We start from the raw sequence: 19,083 nt of genomic DNA on the forward strand, positions 1-19,083 counted from the left end.
CCGGCCTAGTGCTTGCTACATACCCCTCTCGTACTGCAAAGGCATCTTTGAATAGAATACATTTTCGGATTTATTTAACCTTAATCCGAGAATTCAGAAAATCTGCCATCTGCGTACGTATGACAATTAATGTTTCCGTCTTATTCATTTTCAGTTGTCTTAATTAAGTGTTTAGACACGTGGACTTTTTTTTCCTCCTATTTGCTTACGCGCAGTATTGAATCCTTTTTTTTCCCTTGACGTGTTTGCTTACTATATAATTTTTTTTTTTCCTACAGATTCAACATCTCGATTTGCATTTTTACTACGCGGGTGAGGATTCTGAATATCACTCATCGATGGGAGCAGACTTGGCCCGATGGGTGTGTACTTTGCCATGTCTTTTGAGCTTCAGTCTGACGTGCGATCTTTTGCCCGAAAAGTTTTTCTCGACAGCCATTTCCTCAGCATCATCCTGCAAGGTGAAGTAGACACGAACTACATCAGTACCTCTTATTCACATTTTGCTTTGTGTGTATTTTTATCATACTTTGTATTTTCCTTTTTTTTAAACAACTCAAGTTAGGCACATGTCTTGTATAATAGAAAAAAAAATATTTATGTTAACCCGTTCCATACTGAATACTTAAATCCCCATAGACTTAACACACAAGTAATCAGGTTCCCATAGGGAACGGGTTAAATGTGACCGATACGGAAAACAGAAAACAGTTTGAATGTGGTAGTCGTGTCAACATTGGTATGAATAATAAAGAAAGACCGGACATATGGCTTTGATGGTGTAAGAATTATCTCATTTATGTGCTACGTGGATTGATGCTGCATGCCCGTGGTCGTCCACGGACTCAGGTCTGCTTTCAGAATATGCCCACATTTTCATTCTCTGTCATTAGCAATGATATATGGCAGTGTTTGACCAAAACTTGACCAAACTCAGAGAAGAAGATGACAATGTCAAAGAGACAGACAAGAGACGGCAGGCGAAACTATTCGGAATCACTGATATACTTTAGTTGACTGATGGCTTTCCCTGCGTTTAAAGTCGAATCACCCGTCATGGCCGCGAGTATACTTATGAGTTTGCATCATTCTCCCTTTTTTTCTCATTGGATCGCGTGTTTATTCACTGCCTGAAATTGTACCATTTCCTTTGAAAAAAAAAAATCATCCCTTGTCACATGATACTTCTTTGTTGTATGTAAGTAATTTCTTTGGAGTTGAAACTATTCTTGTGTTGATTTTCCCAGCGAAATCCCCTTCAAGCATGATATGTTTTAAATGATTAATTCCCCACAGGTCTTAAACTGTTATGACATTACCAAGAACACTAACCAACAGGACCTGCTGCAGCACCACTGTAAAACTTTTTACGGGACTCACATTCGTTACCCTACCCCCCACCCCCTCCTGATGCTGAACTGTGCTGTGATATATTACATTTTATATAACGCCTGAAGAGATCGTTGTCATTTGATTGGTTGTTTGACATTGATCATTCGACCCATTTCACTATGACGTCATCATCCGTGCAATTACGGCTCCATTTACCGTGCAATTTTGGATCCTTACGATTTGCTCCATTGCACGCTCGCTGAGGACCCGGCACACTCGTTTGCAGTGTGGGTATGCGACAGCGCGCTAGATAAAAGCGCTTAGTGAGCACTCTCGCTATCTCAGATTCTCTCTGGTTTCTAAATTAAAGGCATAATTTACCATTTGCAGATGAAAGCATTAGTGCTATAAAATAGTTCTAAAATGTGAGCTAGGGATAGAAACAACCACTGTCAAAATTTGAATCCGTATAATCGATGTTAAGTGTTGTTAAATACACAAAATGTGAACAATAGTTATAATAAAAAAATTTCCAGACTAAACCGTATACAGTTACGGTTTATTGAGAAAAACCCTGATATCTCCTTAAATTTTAGGTTTTATTGCAAATATTTCATATGGTAGGATGTTTTATGATACAACAGACCTACACATATGCATCAAATATGATATCTTGAAAATTTTTGAAATCACTGCTCCCAAAGGTAAACTGGACCTTTAATAAAACATCAAATGAGAAGGATCTATTTTAGGCGTTATATAAAGCAAATAATAAATGTTTTTCATTCGTGATATGGACAGAATATTTCATGAAGTGAAAGACAAAATGTAGATCCATTCAACTCGGCTGCGCCTCGTTGAATGGATCTTTTCATCTTGCACCTCATGAAATATTCTGTCCATTGCACTCATAAACATTCGTTATTTGTATATTCAAATGATTTCATCTTTAAATTTGAAATCATGCAATAGTTTTGTGATTAAATTTAGTCGCCGTGATTTACTCTTTCCTTCCATATCCAGATCCAGCAGGCTATCTTTTTTGGTTTTGATTTGATAGTTTATTACAAAAATTCTCTCGTATGGGAGGGGAGATACCCCCTCTCACACCTTTCACTGTTTAATTGCTGTATTTGATATCAAAATCTTGGCATGTTGATTAAGAAATGAGAAATTAGGCTATACTATGACCGGACTTGGCCATTTTTTGTTCTTGTTGCTGTTTATTTTCAATATTATTATTGTTCTTGCAACTTAAATGATTGATCAACTTAGCGTTTTTGACTAAAAATTGTCTCATTATTTCACCCAAAGTCATGAAAGTGTGCGCGATCTGTAAATACTATTCTAAGATGGAAATCACACTCATATGGAAGGCAGGAGCCCCACCCGGCACTCTCTCTCTCGGTCTCTCTCTCTCTCCGCTCGATTATTGCACTCCTCGTTCGCTAATTCTGAAAATACACTATATTAAATATTCTCCCCCCTTGAAAAAAAACTGAAAAAAAAACTGCACATTACCGTACCTGGCTTTTCAACCGCTCCCCCTGTTACTGAAACACTGATTTCGGCCCGTGGCTCAGCGGTTCATTACACTCTGTGAGTAAAAAGAAAAATGGGGGTGGGGATGGATCGAGAGAAATTTCTCATGAATGTCATTGTACGTATGTTTGACTTTTATCCGCGGAAAAATGAGCAAATAAAATGGGATTCCATCGGGATTCGAACCCGAGACCTCCCGACGCTAGCCCTGTGCTCTACCGACTGAGATATTGTAGAAAACCCTCGTTTAGTGTTTGTTCCACATACATTTAATTATCAATGCACATTTTTAATACACAAGTGACTTTCTTTCTGCCTCTACCACGTCTAAGGATATAATATGCCGCAAATCCGTGAAAGAACTATACTGAATAGTAACACTTGTCATAACAAACAGACAAGACATTGAAGGTGAAAATGTTAAAGGTCATGTTTACTGTAGCACCATTTATTAAGAATGTGACCATGAACAAATAACAACTGAAAATAAGGTTTACGTTCACATACAAGTGATCGTTCTGGAAAATAATTTGAAAATGTACCTGTTGCTTTAAATCCGTGTAAATCTACTGAGGCATTTACATTCTGCGCTTAAATTAATGTTATGTACTTCATTAATCTGTAACACTTTTAATTCAACATTCTCAATATTTAATATCCTCGTGATTATCTGTGATGTGCGTGTGTTGTTGTTGGTTTTTTTTTTTGTATTTACTACAGATTCAAAATCTAAGGTTTGACGTTACCAGGTGGACAGACGATTCCCCGATGGGAGGAGACTTAGCCCGATGGGTGTGTACTATGCCAAGTCTTTCGGACTTCAGACTGACTTGTAAATACTTGCCAAAGCATTTATGCTCAACAGCCGCTGCTTCAGCATCAACCTGTCAGGTAAAGCCATCATTAAATATTCGTAACTCAGATTTTGAAAGGTCTATGTTCCCTTACTCGAATATTCTTTTCCGCTTATTGGTGTAACTGATGATTCAAAGAAATACATATTTCATTTATATGTCTCAATCTAGGTACATGTCAAATCACAATATTTCTGTACTGATTAACGAGTGACCAAAACATGAAGCCATTAGTAGTGGAATGTTTATAAATATGTAAAGGTTCAGAGTGAAGACTGCAGTGAGGTTGGGTTGATGATAGTAAGTATATCATGAATGTGTCATTCAGTGGTTTGTGGATGATGTCCTACATGTCTCTCATGCTCCATCGGCTCACCTAAACTTTTAGTTTCTATTCTTTAACAATGTGATTAATATAGTGGCAGAGATTTGCAAAGAAAAAAAAAGAATATAATAATATAAAAAATAGAAAAGAACTCAAGTTCATAATGTCAATGCCAACAGTTTATTTTTTGACATACAAATTTTCGGGCTCTGCGCCATTTGTCAAGTATTCGTGATTCTGAGAGAACAATAACAAGTTATAACATAACTATTACAACCGTGTTACCAAGGAATTCGCCCATAAACACATAAATACAAGGCATTCCAGCACCCAGCGCGCATCCTGGGGGCAGCGTTATAGTCTTACGTCACGTTAGATTACAAGGTCGATCTCGAATATGCAGAAACTGGCATTACACGATTGATGTAGCAGTGTTTCTTCTGAAAATGCTGTATGTTCCTCGGATTCGACGGTGATGCAAATTTTTAACGAGTAGAGATATTTCCTTAAAGCTTTAACATGCATATAAACTTCTATTTTGGTGTATTTTTAATCTTTACATATTCTGAGAGTAACATGATTATGAATAATATGAACATTAGATTTTGTTGAAATTTAACTGAAAAGTCACAAAACCAACGAAAAGTTGTTTTTACGTGAGGACTCAATATGGTAAAAGGGGTCAACTTACTCAATCTTGGATTTTTCATATTTTTCTTCTACTTTAAAGTATGCGATCATAAAACGAATGGGAAATATTGCATTTCTAGCAGTTTTTCTAGAACACTTATTTTGTAGGATAGTGTGATGAGTTATATCCTAACGGCCCCTTTTCATTTCTTAAAAATCGTTTACACACTCTTCACTTTCAACTCCAACAACTATTGAAGGGAAGATGATACTGCTTTAAAAGTTGGGATTAGTAATTGATGGAATGTGGTAATAGAGCATGCAAGAGTTCAGCTTAATCTGATACTAGTAATCCATTTACTGTTGTAGCCAGGGTGTTTGAGCTAGTGAAGGAACTTGATCAAGTGTCTGTCATTCCTTCCTTATTTCTTTCATAAATAACGGTGATGTTAGATGGTATGGGGTAACAAAAACCTTGCGTATGGGGCAGACTTTGGGTTGGGCGATTTATCGAGGATAAACATCTTTTTGCTATCGCTCGGTCCCTCCCTGCCTGTACAATGTCTAAGGGGTACCCCGCCGTTCTGTCCACCACGAAACTTTGATAATATATGCGATATGCTTATACGTATTTACTTTTAAGCGTTGTCTTTTCAAGGTATATATTAGCTTATTTAACGGCAGTCGTCTACATTACAATCCAATCAATACATTCTATCAAAATTCAGTCAGATCATAGTTTATGCACCTATCCGGAATAGCTGTAAATCAACAAAATTGTGTTTTCATTCTATTATCACAATAGTGTATAGAAAATTTATGCTTCCATGAATCAAGTCTACATCTTATTGTTTTCGGGGAGAAAAAAGGAAAATGACTGTTTCATTTCCATTATGTTCATTATAGAAAACTCAGAATGAATTTGAAATATGATTCTTTAAAATTTGAAATGGTATCTTAGACTTTGACAGGTAAAGATATGATTATATCGATCGTGTGTACATGATTTTCAATTTACGACGCAACCTTAAATTGCAAAATAGCTTCTGACGAGTCATGATTTTGACGAAAACCAAAATGAGAGTCTTAGCAAATCTTACAAAATTGTGCAATTCATCAAAAGGAAACAGTGTAAGCAAATATTTCTCGCTAATCTTAGAAAGTAACGATATAGTCCCCACCCCCCCCCCCCCCAAAAAAAAAGGAAAACGAAAACGGAGAATGTTTTTCATATTTATAGGTGTAATGTGGAAGAGGACGATTTTCAAGTTTAATATGGAAAAAATGCTATCCTATATAAGTACCGGAGGCTGAAATAATTGCACGTATATCTGTTAGGCAAATTATACTTCCTGCATTTTACATTGATCTTATATTTTTCGTTCATTTGTTTGTTTGTTTTTCCCATGCTCACATTTTTTTTTTCACTTTGGAGCTTAACATGTAAGCATATTTGTTCACTTTTCTGCAGATTACAGATCTTAAGTTGTCTTTTGACATCTGGGATGACGATCCTCAATATCAATACTGGATGGGAGAAGATTTGGCCAGATGGGTGTGTACTATGCCACGTCTTTCGAACTTCAGTTTGACATGCAACTACTTGCCCGAAAATTTCTTCTTAATAGCGGCTGCCCCATCATCACCCTGTCAGGTAAAGTCATTGTGGAATGTTTATCATTTAGATTTAACAGTTTTAATATTTTGTTCTTCCTATTGTTTTTTTTTTCACTGATAAGATTGATAAGACATATGCCAATACCTTATTGTCATGTCAAATCAGAATGTTGTTTTTGTTACAACCTAGGAGAAACAGTGATATTTGCGTTAGCGCTGGAATGGTGAAGGGTCATCGCAGAGACAGGTTTTTGGGTGTGTTGATAGAATTATGCCATTGATAATAAGGTCTTCTATATCCAGGGACATTGTGTGTAAAAACATCTTGTCCAAGGACGTAAGCACTGGCAGGGAATCGAACTTTGGTCCTCTGATTGGGAGTCGGGATTCTTATCCACTATCTAACAGCGCACCACATGTGATGGTTCGTGAATACTAAATATCCCTAGGCCTTCACAGGCTCAACTGCACCTTTGAAAAGGAAATCCTTTGCCAATCTGATAAAACATTGCACAGCTGAACTGAAATCTAACAAACCTCAGAAAGAAGGTGAAACTGTCAAAACCGCCATGGAAAAGATACGACAGACAGGTGATGCGTACGCCATGTGAAAATTTAAGAAACGCTCTGCATCACTGACTCATTAGACCGGGTCATTGACCATAAACCAATTTAAAATCACAGGCCTCAGGTGCAATAAACAATCCACTTGGGTAACACCCAACTCGTGATTGCTACACAACATGCACTTCTCTCCTATAATGCAATAGCAAATTTTAATCGAAAACATTTTCGGTATTGCCTGAAGACGAGTAATCGTTCAATCTTATATCCGTGAAAACTGTTGGCGTAAATTTGTGAAGACATGGTGATTCTTTGGTATTTACTTAGAGCGTATGTAGCTCATTCATTTGTAATTATTAACCGTTCCATGATATTGAATCATTTTATCGCGCGATGCTTTATTGATTCGTTTGATTTTTCTACAGATTCAAATTCTGGAGTTAAATGTTTTTAGCTCGGCTGACGAATCTCAATATAACTCCCCTATGGGAGGAGACTTGGCCCGTTGGGTGTGTACTATGCCGAGTCTTTCGAGCTTCAGTCTGACATGCGGCTATTTAGCCGAAACTTTCTTTTCAACAGCCGCTGAGTCAGCATCATCTTGCCAGGTAAAGCCAGCTACAAGCATGTTTGATCAACATTTTACAAAGTCTATGTCTAATCATGTTCGTATCATTCAGTTTATCTTCTTCTTTTTTTCGTATGATGATAAGACTGCTGACAGCTTGGAATGTATGTCTGAAATCATATCGGAATTAATTAAAAAAAATGTGTCAAATCATATTTACATTCTGTCATGATTTAAGAGTTACCAAAACTTGAAAACATGTTCCATCCACTAGTGTTGGCTGGTTAAATTCTTCGCCGAAAATAGTTACTACTGATTTCAACATGCGCTTTGAAAAAAAAAAAAATTCAGGCATAATCGGGCAAAGTTCTCCATACACCGAGATTTCTGATTTCTGGGCTGAAACATTTAAGGGGTTGTACGAGGTGATAGTTTATCGAACGGCGAGTCGGATACATGTAGATTTTTCCAGAGAAATTGAAATATGTTGCAAAACAGTGAGGGACGGTGAGATTGGTAAGTTTGTACACAAATATGCATGTTCCTATTTTTTTTCTTCTTTTTTGGTAGTTCTATTGAATCTATGCGATTGAATAATCAATCTGTATATTAAGGTAGATGTGAATATTTAATGATAATGTGAATATCCTATTTTGGATCAATAAGACTGCGTTCAGTTTAGCAGTACTTCAGTTGTCCCAATCAAAGTTTGAATTCAGTACGTAAAGAACTATGTAAGGAATAAGGTACAGGGAAGTTTTATTCATCAATCTATTTTGAAAGATCGCCAGTGAAATTGATATTGCGATTATTAACTTTCAAGGATTCTGGCCATTGAATTATGCGACTGTTTTTGTATTACGAATTCATTTTCGATCAGTCAAATCCTTTCCATGACGATCACATTTAATGTTGATTTTGAAATTAATTTTCAATAGCTGGAGAATTGGATGTGATTGTGTTTTACCCTATTCCAGCACTGAAATTCGTGTGCACCAGATCTTTTACTTACAAAATGCAAAAGTTATTTCCCTCATATTGAAGGGTGATTTGCCCTTCCTCACACTTCCGACCCTCACTTCCCCAATATAAATCAAATACCCCTTTGATTAACAACTTTCAAATATTCCATCAAATACGTGCAAATGATATAATCAATTTCATTTCAATTAGAGTGTAAAAGCTCCTCGTATTGGAGGGGATGGGGATACTGAGACTATGAATTATCGACTCTTTGAGGATGGACAGTTTTCTCAATATAGCACCAAGGGTGCACTAGGTCAATTATTGACATATCATAAAAATGTAAGAACTCCCTCCAGTTGAAAGGGGTCCCCCTCCCAACGTTCTCCACAAGCTCATTTCCTTGAATGATTATACTTGACTCTTTATTCTTCTTACACTTTTAATCTAAGAAACAAAAACCTAGTATTTCATCAACAGTGCGCACAATAAAAACCAGAGATTTTTTGGTCTGAAAGAAAAATCCCTTTTGTCGGAGGATGCATCACCTCACATCCCTCTACCGCATATTTCTGTAGATATATATGTCCTTACTTATTGGACAAAAATAAATATAACATATTTCACCGAAAGAGTGCGCAAAATCTCTGAATTCCAAAAATTATTGGAAAATGCCAAAATCTCCATCGTATGGAAAGGAGTACTCTCCTCCCACACTCAAACTCCCGACACTTTCCTGAATATGTATTTTCGTAACGTTTTTAATACAAAACAAATACGGGATATTTCACCAAACGGGAGCAACAGATCTCTGAATTTCAAGTCTGAAAATACGAAAATCTCCCTCGTGTGGGGGCGGGCAATCTTATGACAGCACACTTCCCTGAATATATATATATATTTTTGTTCCATTTTAATGGAAAAAATATAACATTTCACCAATAGGGTGCATCAGATGTCTGAATATCATGTCTGAAAATGCAAAATCTCCCTCATGTTGGTGGGGGAATCCCCCTTCCACACCCTCCCATTGCCCTTTCCCTGAATACAATTTCATTTTTGTCTTACTCAGAAGCAATCTAATATCTTTCCAAACGTTTGCATTAATGTATATTTCCCTTTCCAGTGGAAAAAAACATCTTGTGGGAGGGGGGTTTCCCTCCTCCATGTAAAAATAAATATGAATGTTACATTCTCCGATTTCTCCCTATTATGTGATTTTATCTAATGTACATGAAATGTATGAGATATTTAGACACTATGTTTTTAGATGGAGCAATATATACTGTATAGTACATAGGTATATATACTGTGGGTCAGTCGGTACTTGCGTGCGTCAACATCTCTTAAAATGCATTTATTGAGTTCTTCGTGTTTCGAAACATACATTTAGACACTTAAAATTTGTATAGGGTTGCCTAGTTGAAAGGTTATAATGGCGGTAATTTTGGACCCCATCTTTACTTGTTTACGTCAAGATCTCTTGATTTATTTTATCCAGTTCTTTATCCTTAAAAACATATGAAGAGTTTGTTTGCAAAACCGATAAGTCCATATTTGCCAAATGGAGATATTTGCGATTAAAGGTCAAGAAAAATAAAGAGAATAATAAGAAAAAAGTTTGCTTCTTTTGAACATAACTTTAAAAAGGTACCTTTATATGTTGTGACCAATATATCATTTAAAAGGTATTATCGTGTACTTTATGACAGAGACCGTACTTCAAAATCTTTACAAATGGACTTATCGGTTTTTGCGAACAAACTCTTCATATTATATACATTTAAAATTTAATTTTGCTATTTTGGTTACCTGGTTGAAAAGTTAATGAGAATTTCAGGAATGAAATTCATTTTGGACACCGTATTGGATTACGGTACTTGTGTGCATCAAATAGTCATTATTCTTTTGAGAACAAGCTTCAAGACATATAATTAGACCTTTGAATTAGGTATTTGGGTTCTCTCGTTGAAAAGTATAAGAATTTCTGGAAATAATGACAGTCATTTTTAACGACATCTTGGATTGCGGAAAACGCTCAAGGAGGATATATGAGGACTTTTAGAATGTTATACCAACACATATTTCTGGACCTATCCTGAAAAAAAAAAAATCAGCTTGTTACCAAAAATGTCCAGGTTCAAGCCTGTTTGACCTAAAGCTCTTGGGCTAAACACAAATTAGAGCATGTCTTCGATATGACAGTCTCCAGACTCACATGTAATACAGCACATGATGAAAGGACAATGTAGACTACAATATCAGGAGGAGGAATCTCTCTTTAAATTCATAAGCTATTAAAATCAGTTTCATAGGTAATTGTATTGGTGATCTCCTCCCCCCCCCCCCCCCCCCCTTGCACTGGTTACTGTACAATGACACAGCCATACTTGTATTGTCCATTCTTGTTTGACTTTCATAATATTCACTAGTTTTAGCCAGCAATTTCTGAATTTTAGTGTCAAATCTTCGGCAATAACCACTTGCCCCCCCCCCCCCCCCCCGGAGTTTTATCATTCTTTCCTCTGAATCTGAAAGTGATGGTGATACAGTGTTGGAGGATGAACTTAATGACTTCATTCTTCCTGTTCGATGCGATCTCTGAACTTCTGTGAAAATTGTGTGTGTGTGTGTGTGTGTATGTATGTGTGTGTAGAGAGAGAGAGAGAAGAGAGGGAGGAATGGAAAAGGGTAGAGAAAGTTGGTGCAATAAAAAAGTAAGCTAAGTAAGAGCAATGCAACTTTTACATATGGTTGCTTTCAAGATTATGTATAGGGCCTACAATAGGACCAGTTGTGTCAGTGTTTATCCATGCAAAAAGATATAGAAAGAGAGATAAAATAATAGCAGAGGAAAAGACGAAGAGCAGGGGAAAGGAGTCTAGAGAGACAGAGAGAGAAATGGAAGAAGAAAAACAAATGAAAAATAAGACTACATACTGCATAAAGAAGTGGTCTTTGATTTCTTGACAGATCAGGGCTGATATAACTAGACACTACTAGTAATCGGAAGAGGAAGGACATCCAGAAAATAAAATAGGGGCTTTTATTGAGGAAAATGGAATTCATTCTGAAGAGAAAAGTGGCCCATATCAAGAAAAAAAGACCATCGGCAGAATACTAACAAAATACACTCATCAGGGGATCGGGCACTTACAAAATGTAAAAGAGGGGCAATTATGATATGTGAAAAGGGGCAAATATCAGATTTAACAAAGGGAGCGCATCCTCTGGTACTAACTTCATTTGAGAGGGCGAGGCCTTTGCAAGATGGAAAAAAAAGTGATTTCAATTACAGATTTACGGTTTGCGTTTACGGTTTTGTGAATCTTATAAAACTCATAAGGCAACGAGAATGATGTGTCAACAGCAAGTTTACGCTTTGCGATGTGAGTTTTGCAATACCTAAGTTCACGAAATTCGGGGGGGGGGGTTCGTTTTTTTTTCCTCTTGCGAAATACCAATTTATCACACTTTTTGCGTTTTTTACGTCATGCAGCCTATAAGGGGTGTAGGCAGAAGAATCTCTAGTTAAAGTGATGATTGATGGTGATTTGTTGTTCAGTTTCCAATAGTCCTAGTCACAAATGTCATACCCGCAAGTAGACGCGCAGCAGTAGGATACTCTAATTTCAAGGTGGTAAAACACTGACTTCACAGCCTTTCTATAACAGTTATGGGCTTCGTTTTATCCGAAGGTTAAAAAAAAGCATTTTGGCTTTTTCCTGCCTTTGGTTCCTTTTCCCAGTTACTTTAAAGCAAACTCATGCAATTTTTTAATCATTCGCTGAAGAGAGACCAAAGTGGCAAACTCTCAACCTTACTCTTTCCGGACTGTAGGGTAAAAGCTGTCATTTTCAAGACATGCAGGAAATATGAGCTATAATACAAGTGTACTGCACTGGTCGAAGCGGACCTTGCTCCATAATTTTGTTATTCGATACCACCGGCGCCTGACGTGTATTTCTGGTCAGCACTTTAGGCTATTTATTCATCAGTTTGTGTTTTGAGAGAGTTTCATTGGCCTATCCTTGAAAATAACATATTTTTTTCTTGGCAGGTCCGTAAATTTTACGCGTCGTTTTCCACAAGTTGGGATGCCAAGCCAGTGGAAGCAGCAGTAAACTTGGCTAAATTTCTGTGCGGGCTTCCCCATCTTGAGAGCGCCAATCTCGAATGCGATAACCTGCCTGTGGTGTTCTGTCCTACAGTTGCTCTAAATGTCACACGCTCTAAAGTAAGTATCAGACGAAATGCTTTGGTTATTTATGGAAATAGCGCATGTACTTAATATATAATTCCTAGCAGAGACTATGCTTAACATTGATAGCACACATAGGCCCGAATTCACGAAGGTGGTTTAAACTTAGACCGTGGTACAAATTTAGACCATGGTCTAAAATAAGCGTTAAATAGGCGTACAAACTTGCCATTAGCTTTCTGTGATTCAGTTAAAAATTTAAAATAATTAAGTCTATTCTATTGGCCTTAAAGGAATAATGTTATTCATAAAGGAAAAAACTAATTCAAACAATATTTTAGACAAGAGAAAAGGAATATGTTGAAGAAAAATTTAATCGATAACGTAAATTGATATAGAATATAAGATGCATCTTCTTCACTTTCTCCAACATGTTACAGATGGAAAGCATTGCCATCAACGGAAACCCGTTAAGCAAGGTGTGTCATGACGATCAAGGAGATGCACAGGTATATGTATAAATATTAACATCTTTAAACTATTGATCTTTTTTCTTATTCTGGAAATAAAGATATAATAATAATAATCACGTTAAACCATTAAATTGATTACAAGCTGTTCAAAGTATTATACCCTTGTAGATAAAGAAGATTAACCTGCAGTACAGTCCGTTTAAAGCAGGAACATTAAACCCTGAACTGTAAACACTGCATTTACTGGATAATAACTTTCTCGAGTAAAATTGTATGATATTTTTTCCATATTTAGATAAAACATGTTTGCCATACAACTCATTAGTAGAACAAGAAAAAGATTATCTCATACTTGATGACGAAATACACTTTTTTTTTTTACTCCTTATGCATTATTGTGTTCAAAAGAAACTTCTCGTTTTTATTCAATATTGTATCTTTGACAAATTGAAAGATATACCAAAATGTTTTATTATATTCAGTGCAGATATCATCAGTTTGGCTTTGTTCTATGTCATTATGAACGTAAAGCATTTTAAGTTGTTTTCAAATCAATGGTAAGAAACGTAGAAACTATGTTGCGTTGCAGTAAAAGTGGCGGTAGCATTCAATTCCATTCAAGTCCAATTTCATTTCATTTTTTCGATGAGAACATAGACATTTCGCTTTCTTTGGTGACAGAGAATAAGGTTTCATTTTTAAAACAGAGCAAACTTGGAAGAATGTACAGTAATTGTGGAGCTTTACACAATCAAAAGACCTTGGCAGATTATCTTTTAAAAAGGTGGGGGGTTGGGGGGTAGTGGTTTAAAGTTTAAAGATACATTTGGAGAGATATTCCCCTTTATGATGACCACCCGTACATGCAGAGATCCGACGACTACTGTTTTACTTTATATTTATAACTCATACAATGATTTCTCATTTTGAAACACAGAGACGCAATAAAAGCAGCTGCTAAGAAAATAACACATGACGGGTTAAAGGACATGGTTCTGCGCTTTGAAGTTTACCAGCTCCTACTAATTTACTCGCAGAGGTGGAACGGCAAGAGGACATACACTATGAACATGATGAGACCAGCAAGCAAAAAATCAAACAAACAAATGAGTGAAGAAGTATATAGGGGAGAAGACAGAAAAGAGAATGCGGGCGAGAGAGAATTCACTGGGAAACAAGACATTGAACCTAGAGTCGGCGGGAAAGGGCCAGTGCATTAAGAGACAGATATAGTAGGGGATTGAGCGGATGAGGAGAGGGGAAGAGAAATTCAGGGAGAGTGAAAGACAATGAACGACACCAATATGAATCTTCGAGAGCCTCAAGGAACGGACTATTCAACCATGGAATCTGAGAATCCTGCATTATTTTCATACCTGAGAAAAGTCTGGGAGAACAGTCTAGTTATTTTTCCCCATTTGATCTTCCTTTCTTTTCGCTGTTTTTCTATTAGCCTTTTGTGTTTTAAATGGTTTGCAAACACGTTAAATGTCACTCTTGTCTTATCGCTGAACTGCACTTTACAGACTTTACTATGAACAACCAAGGGTACAAATGTCGGACGCTCCATAATATACATGCAATGTATGTGTTGTTTGAAGGTTTGCATGGTGAAGTAAATGAGGAAGAAAGATTTGCGGTGACACCATGTGTATGTAGTCCTTAATCGGATCGCTGTTTGGCAGAAGAGCCTAGAAGGAGGAGAAACGAAGAGGGAAGCGACATATGGGGGTTGTGAGGAGGGCAGAAAGTGAAGAGTGGGAGACAGTAATGGGCTAGAGGTTGAAGTTGCACTAGTGGAGACGGTAGAGAAAGGAACACAGAGAGTGGTAAGGAAGAATAGTGTGAGAATCAAGTAGGATGTTCGGACATCGTTAGAAGGGGAAAGATGAAATAGAAGGGAAGAGGAAGAGGAAGGAGTTGAATGTTGGAGAATCATGGAGATAGGAGAGAGCAGTAAAGATTCATGAAACCAAGAGAAGAAAAACGAAGTCGGCGAACAGTGTGGCTATGGAATGCGGAATCAATGGAGAAAGGACGAATAATCCCTCGAAGGAAGGGTAAGTAGAGGAGAGATGAGAATATGTTGATAGAAGGGAGATAGAGAGAGAGAGAGAGAGGCGGGGGGACGAAGAAAAGAAGTAGAAAAGAACAAATTGAAATTCAATACGTAAATCAGAGGGAGCTAGTATGGATCCTAGAATGAAATGCTGCTGAGAGGGAGAAAAAAAAATTGGAAAGGAAAATTGATGACAGTTAAGTCCTGAAAAGGTTCCTGTGGGAGAAAAGCAAAAAATAAGAAATCAAAATGAGGTTAAAGTGTAGACCTGAGGAGAGAAGACAAGAGAAATAACCTGTGGAGAAATGTGTAAATTAAGTAGTGGTCCTGAAAAGGACCGTTGGGTTGTATGGAAGGAAGAAATAAAACAAAAAGAAGAAATAAGAGAAGAGAACAGAAAAGAAAAGAAAAGATAAGTAGTGTAGAAACAGACAAAAGTGTAAGAGAGAGAGAGAGGAAAGAGAAATGAAACACTGAGTAAAGGTGCTAGTGAAAGTAGCGCAAGAAATCTAGTTATAAGAATAACTAGGAGAACCGAGGAACTTGACGTTTCGGGCAGGTTGACTGTCCTTCGTCAGAAGTGAAGCGTGATCTGAGAAGAGGCGGGCTATATATGGAGAATGCGGACCTAGAAGGAAGTGGTCGGTTGAGGCGGGCTCGCAGGCGAGCTGAGCGTCGGCTGTTGGTGGAGTGTTGCGGTCGTTGATGCGTTCTATTGTTCTCGGAGTGTGTTGATGGCGGAGTATATCTGTGAGAGCTAACTTGGCTGTTAGTAGGTCGTGGCCGGAGATTGGAGTCCGGGTTAGTGGTTGGGGTGGACGCCGGTGGTGTGGATGACTTGTGTCGGTGAGGGCGTCTTCTCGAACCCGCGATAGGTGTGGTCGTGAGTGGGAGGCGCGGTTGACGTCGTGGGCGCTGTTGTGAAGAGGTGGGGGAAGAGATATGAGAGGAAGAAGTAGAGGGGGGAATGTGCTGTGGAGAGAGTGTGTTGTTGTTGTTGTCATTGTTGGTGTTCGATGGTTTGTTGATGAGAGGGAGCCAGATGTTGTTGATGTGGAGTCCAGTATCCTGTGTAACAGTGTCGTGTGTGTGAATTTCTATGGCTTCTCTGATGCGTCGTGTGTTCCAGTTTTTGATGGATGTGATGAGTTTGCTGTCTTCCCAGTTGATGCGATGTTCCGACTGTTGAGCGTGTTTCACGATGGCTGACTTTTCCCATTCCGAACGTCTGTAGCATGTTTTGTGTTCTTTCAGTCTGGTCTCTAGCGATCTCCCTGTTTCACCTATGTAGACTTTGCCGCATTCGCAAGGGATACGGTAGACACCTGGTTGTTTGTGTTTGGGGTGCTTGTCTTTGTGTGAGTGCAATGAATTGTGAAGTTTGTTGGAAGATGTATGACGGACCTGGATGTTGGCGGACTTGAAGATGCGTTGTAGTTTGTGCGAGGTGGCGCCGAGGTAGGGAAGATTTACAGTTGTGATGGGCTGTTCCTTGGCTGCTTGGTTGGGATGAGAAGGTGCCTGAGTGTTGATTTTGTGCTTGGGGTATTGGTTGATAGTGGTGAGTGTGTCTGTGATATGTTCGAGTTCTTGTCGAAGATGTTCTTTGTCGCTGATTTGATGAGCACGTCGGACGAGAGCGTTCGGTACTGACTGGCGGACTGCTGGATGATGGAAGGAGCGGTAGTGAAGATATCTGTCAGTGTGAGTGGGTTTGCGGTAGACCTGGTGAGAGAAAGTGCCAGCGTTGGTCTTTGTGACGAGAACATCGAGGAAGGGGAGAGAATGATTGTGTTCCGTTTCCACTGTGAATGAGATGTTGGAGTGTTGTTCGTTGAGGTGTGAGAGGAAGTCGTCCAGTTGATCTGCTTGGTGTGGCCAGATGGTGAAGATGTCGTCGACATACCGGAGCCAGAGTGAAGGTTTGTGCTGTGCTGTGGCTAGTGCGTGGCTTTCGAAATGTTCCATGTAGATGTTGGCAATGATCGGTGAGAGGGGGGAGCCCATGGCTGCGCCTTGTTGCTGTTTGTAGTGTGTGTCCCTCCATCGGAAGGAGGTAGAATTGAGACATGTGAGGAGGAGGTCGTGTATCTGTTGTGGTGTGAGTTGTGTTCTGGAAGAAAGAGAAGGGTCATCGGTGAGACGTTGTTTGATGATGTCACAGGCTTCGTTGACAGGAACGCTGGTGAAGAGTGATTCTACATCAAAGCTGACGAGGGTGTCTGTAGGGTTGATGGTGGTTTGAGAGAGAATGTCAATGAAGTGTTTGGAATTGTTAATGTGGTGTTCTGTGTTGCCAACGAGTGGCTGTAGAATGTCTGACAGGTGTTTGGCTGTTTCGTAGCAGGGGGAACCTCGTGTAGAAATGATGGGGCGGAGAGGCACTGATGGCTTGTGAATTTTGGGTTGCCCGAAGAGGATGGGACATCTGCTGGAAGAGGCACGGAGTCTGAAATAAAGCTGTTGAGGAAGGGCATTGGATCGATGAAGTTCGAGGAGCTTGGCGTTGAGTTTCCTCTCGGTGGCAGGAGTCGGGTCACGTTTCAGTTCGGTGTATGTGGGGGTGTGGAGGATGTCTTGTATCTTTTGTTCGTATTGTGTTTTGTCCATGACGACCGTGGCGTTGCCTTTGTCTGCTTGAATGATATGGATGGATGCGTTGCTTTGTAGAGTCTTCACCGCTGTTCGTTCTTCTTTGTTGAGGTTGGGTTGCGGTGGCTTGGCTGTGGAGAGAGCTTGAGTAACAAGGAGTCGAATGTTGTCGGCTGCGGCTTTGTTCAGGTATCTGAGCTTGGGTTCCGTTTGTTGTATGATTTCTGTGAAAGGAATCTTCTTGGGTGGTGTTGCGAAGTTAAGCCCTAGGGATAACACGTTGTGTTCGGCTTGTGTGAGGTTGTGCTGGCTTAAATTGACAACGGTGTTACGGGCGGCGGGCGGCTTGTCTCGTGTGTATGTACGGGTATGGCTGTTATGTAGTGTGTTGAACTTCCGTATCTGCTTGTCTCTGGTGTGGAGAAATGTGGTCCTTGCTGTGTGAGAGTTGAAGGTCTGTATCTTCTGGAGGTCAGCAGGATGTAGTGTTTGTGACAAGTGTGTTTGTGAGGTGTTGATTTGTTGATCGATTGTGTGAAGTTCTTGTCGAGTATGGGCTATGCGTTCTCTGGTGAGGGAGAGGCCGGCTTGGTGAAGAATACGTCGAGCACGTGGAGTTTGTATGGTTGATTTCAGCTGTAGACCAGGAGGGATGATACTGTGATCTCGGCATCTTTTCAGAAAGGTGAGATGATTGGAGAGTTTAGATTGTTTGACTAGGTTCCGTTGAAGTAGGCGAGAAGATCGTTGAGTTTGCTCCCCGTAGAGCTCGGTTATGTGTTGTTTGAAGGTTTGCATGGTGAAGTAAATGAGGAAGAAAGATTTGCGGTGACACCATGTGTATGTAGTCCTTAATCGGATCGCTGTTTGGCAGAAGAGCCTAGAAAGAGGAGAAACGAAGAGGGAAGCGACATATGGGGGTTGTGAGGAGGGCAGAAAGTGAAGAGTGGGAGACAGTAATGGGCTAGAGGTTGAAGTTGCACTAGTGGAGACGGTAGAGAAAGGAACACAGAGAGTGGTAAGGAAGAATAGTGTGAGAATCAAGTAGGATGTTCGGACATCGTTAGAAGGGGAAAGATGAAATAGAAGGGAAGAGGAAGAGGAAGGAGTTGAATGTTGGAGAATCATGGAGATAGGAGAGAGCAGTAAAGATTCATGAAACCAAGAGAAGAAAAACGAAGTCGGCGAACAGTGTGGCTATGGAATGCGGAATCAATGGAGAAAGGACGAATAATCCCTCGAAGGAAGGGTAAGTAGAGGAGAGATGAGAATATGTTGATAGAAGGGAGATAGAGAGAGAGAGAGAGAGGCGGGGGGACGAAGAAAAGAAGTAGAAAAGAACAAATTGAAATTCAATACGTAA

General features: G+C 39.1%; 1 protein-coding gene across 1 annotated transcript; it reads right to left on the reverse strand.

Annotated features, from left to right (window-relative positions):
• Window positions 1–328: 328 nt before the first annotated feature.
• LOC139710425 (uncharacterized) lies at window positions 329–18,518 on the reverse strand. The gene is made up of 5 exons (XM_071622342.1): window positions 16,168–18,518; window positions 15,757–16,043; window positions 11,637–11,656; window positions 3,621–3,758; window positions 329–454 (listed from the first exon to the last, which is right to left on the reverse strand). Exons 1-5 carry the CDS (start codon window positions 18,516–18,518, stop codon window positions 329–331), a joined length of 2,922 nt encoding a protein of 973 aa, XP_071478443.1.
• Between the last annotated feature and the right edge of the window lie 565 nt (window positions 18,519–19,083).

This window comes from Diadema antillarum, unplaced genomic scaffold, assembly GCF_040938485.1.
Source record: "Diadema antillarum isolate AM-2024a unplaced genomic scaffold, OU_Dant_1.0 seq00001532_RagTag, whole genome shotgun sequence".
NCBI classification, from domain to species: domain Eukaryota; kingdom Metazoa; phylum Echinodermata; class Echinoidea; order Diadematoida; family Diadematidae; genus Diadema; species Diadema antillarum.

Excerpts from the sequence above, each read along its gene's own strand:
- LOC139710425 (XM_071622342.1), bottom strand. The coding sequence starts at position 18,518 with ATGCAAACCTTCAAACAACACATAACCGAGCTCTACGGGGAGCAAACT. Across the intron at positions 3,759-11,636 it reads GCCTCGCCCTCTCAAATGAA|GTTGATGCTGAAGCAGCGGC; the intron begins GTTAGTACCAGA and ends TTTACCTGACAG. Across the intron at positions 455-3,620 it reads GGGAATCGTCTGTCCACCTG|GATGATGCTGAGGAAATGGC; the intron begins GTAACGTCAAAC and ends TTCACCTTGCAG.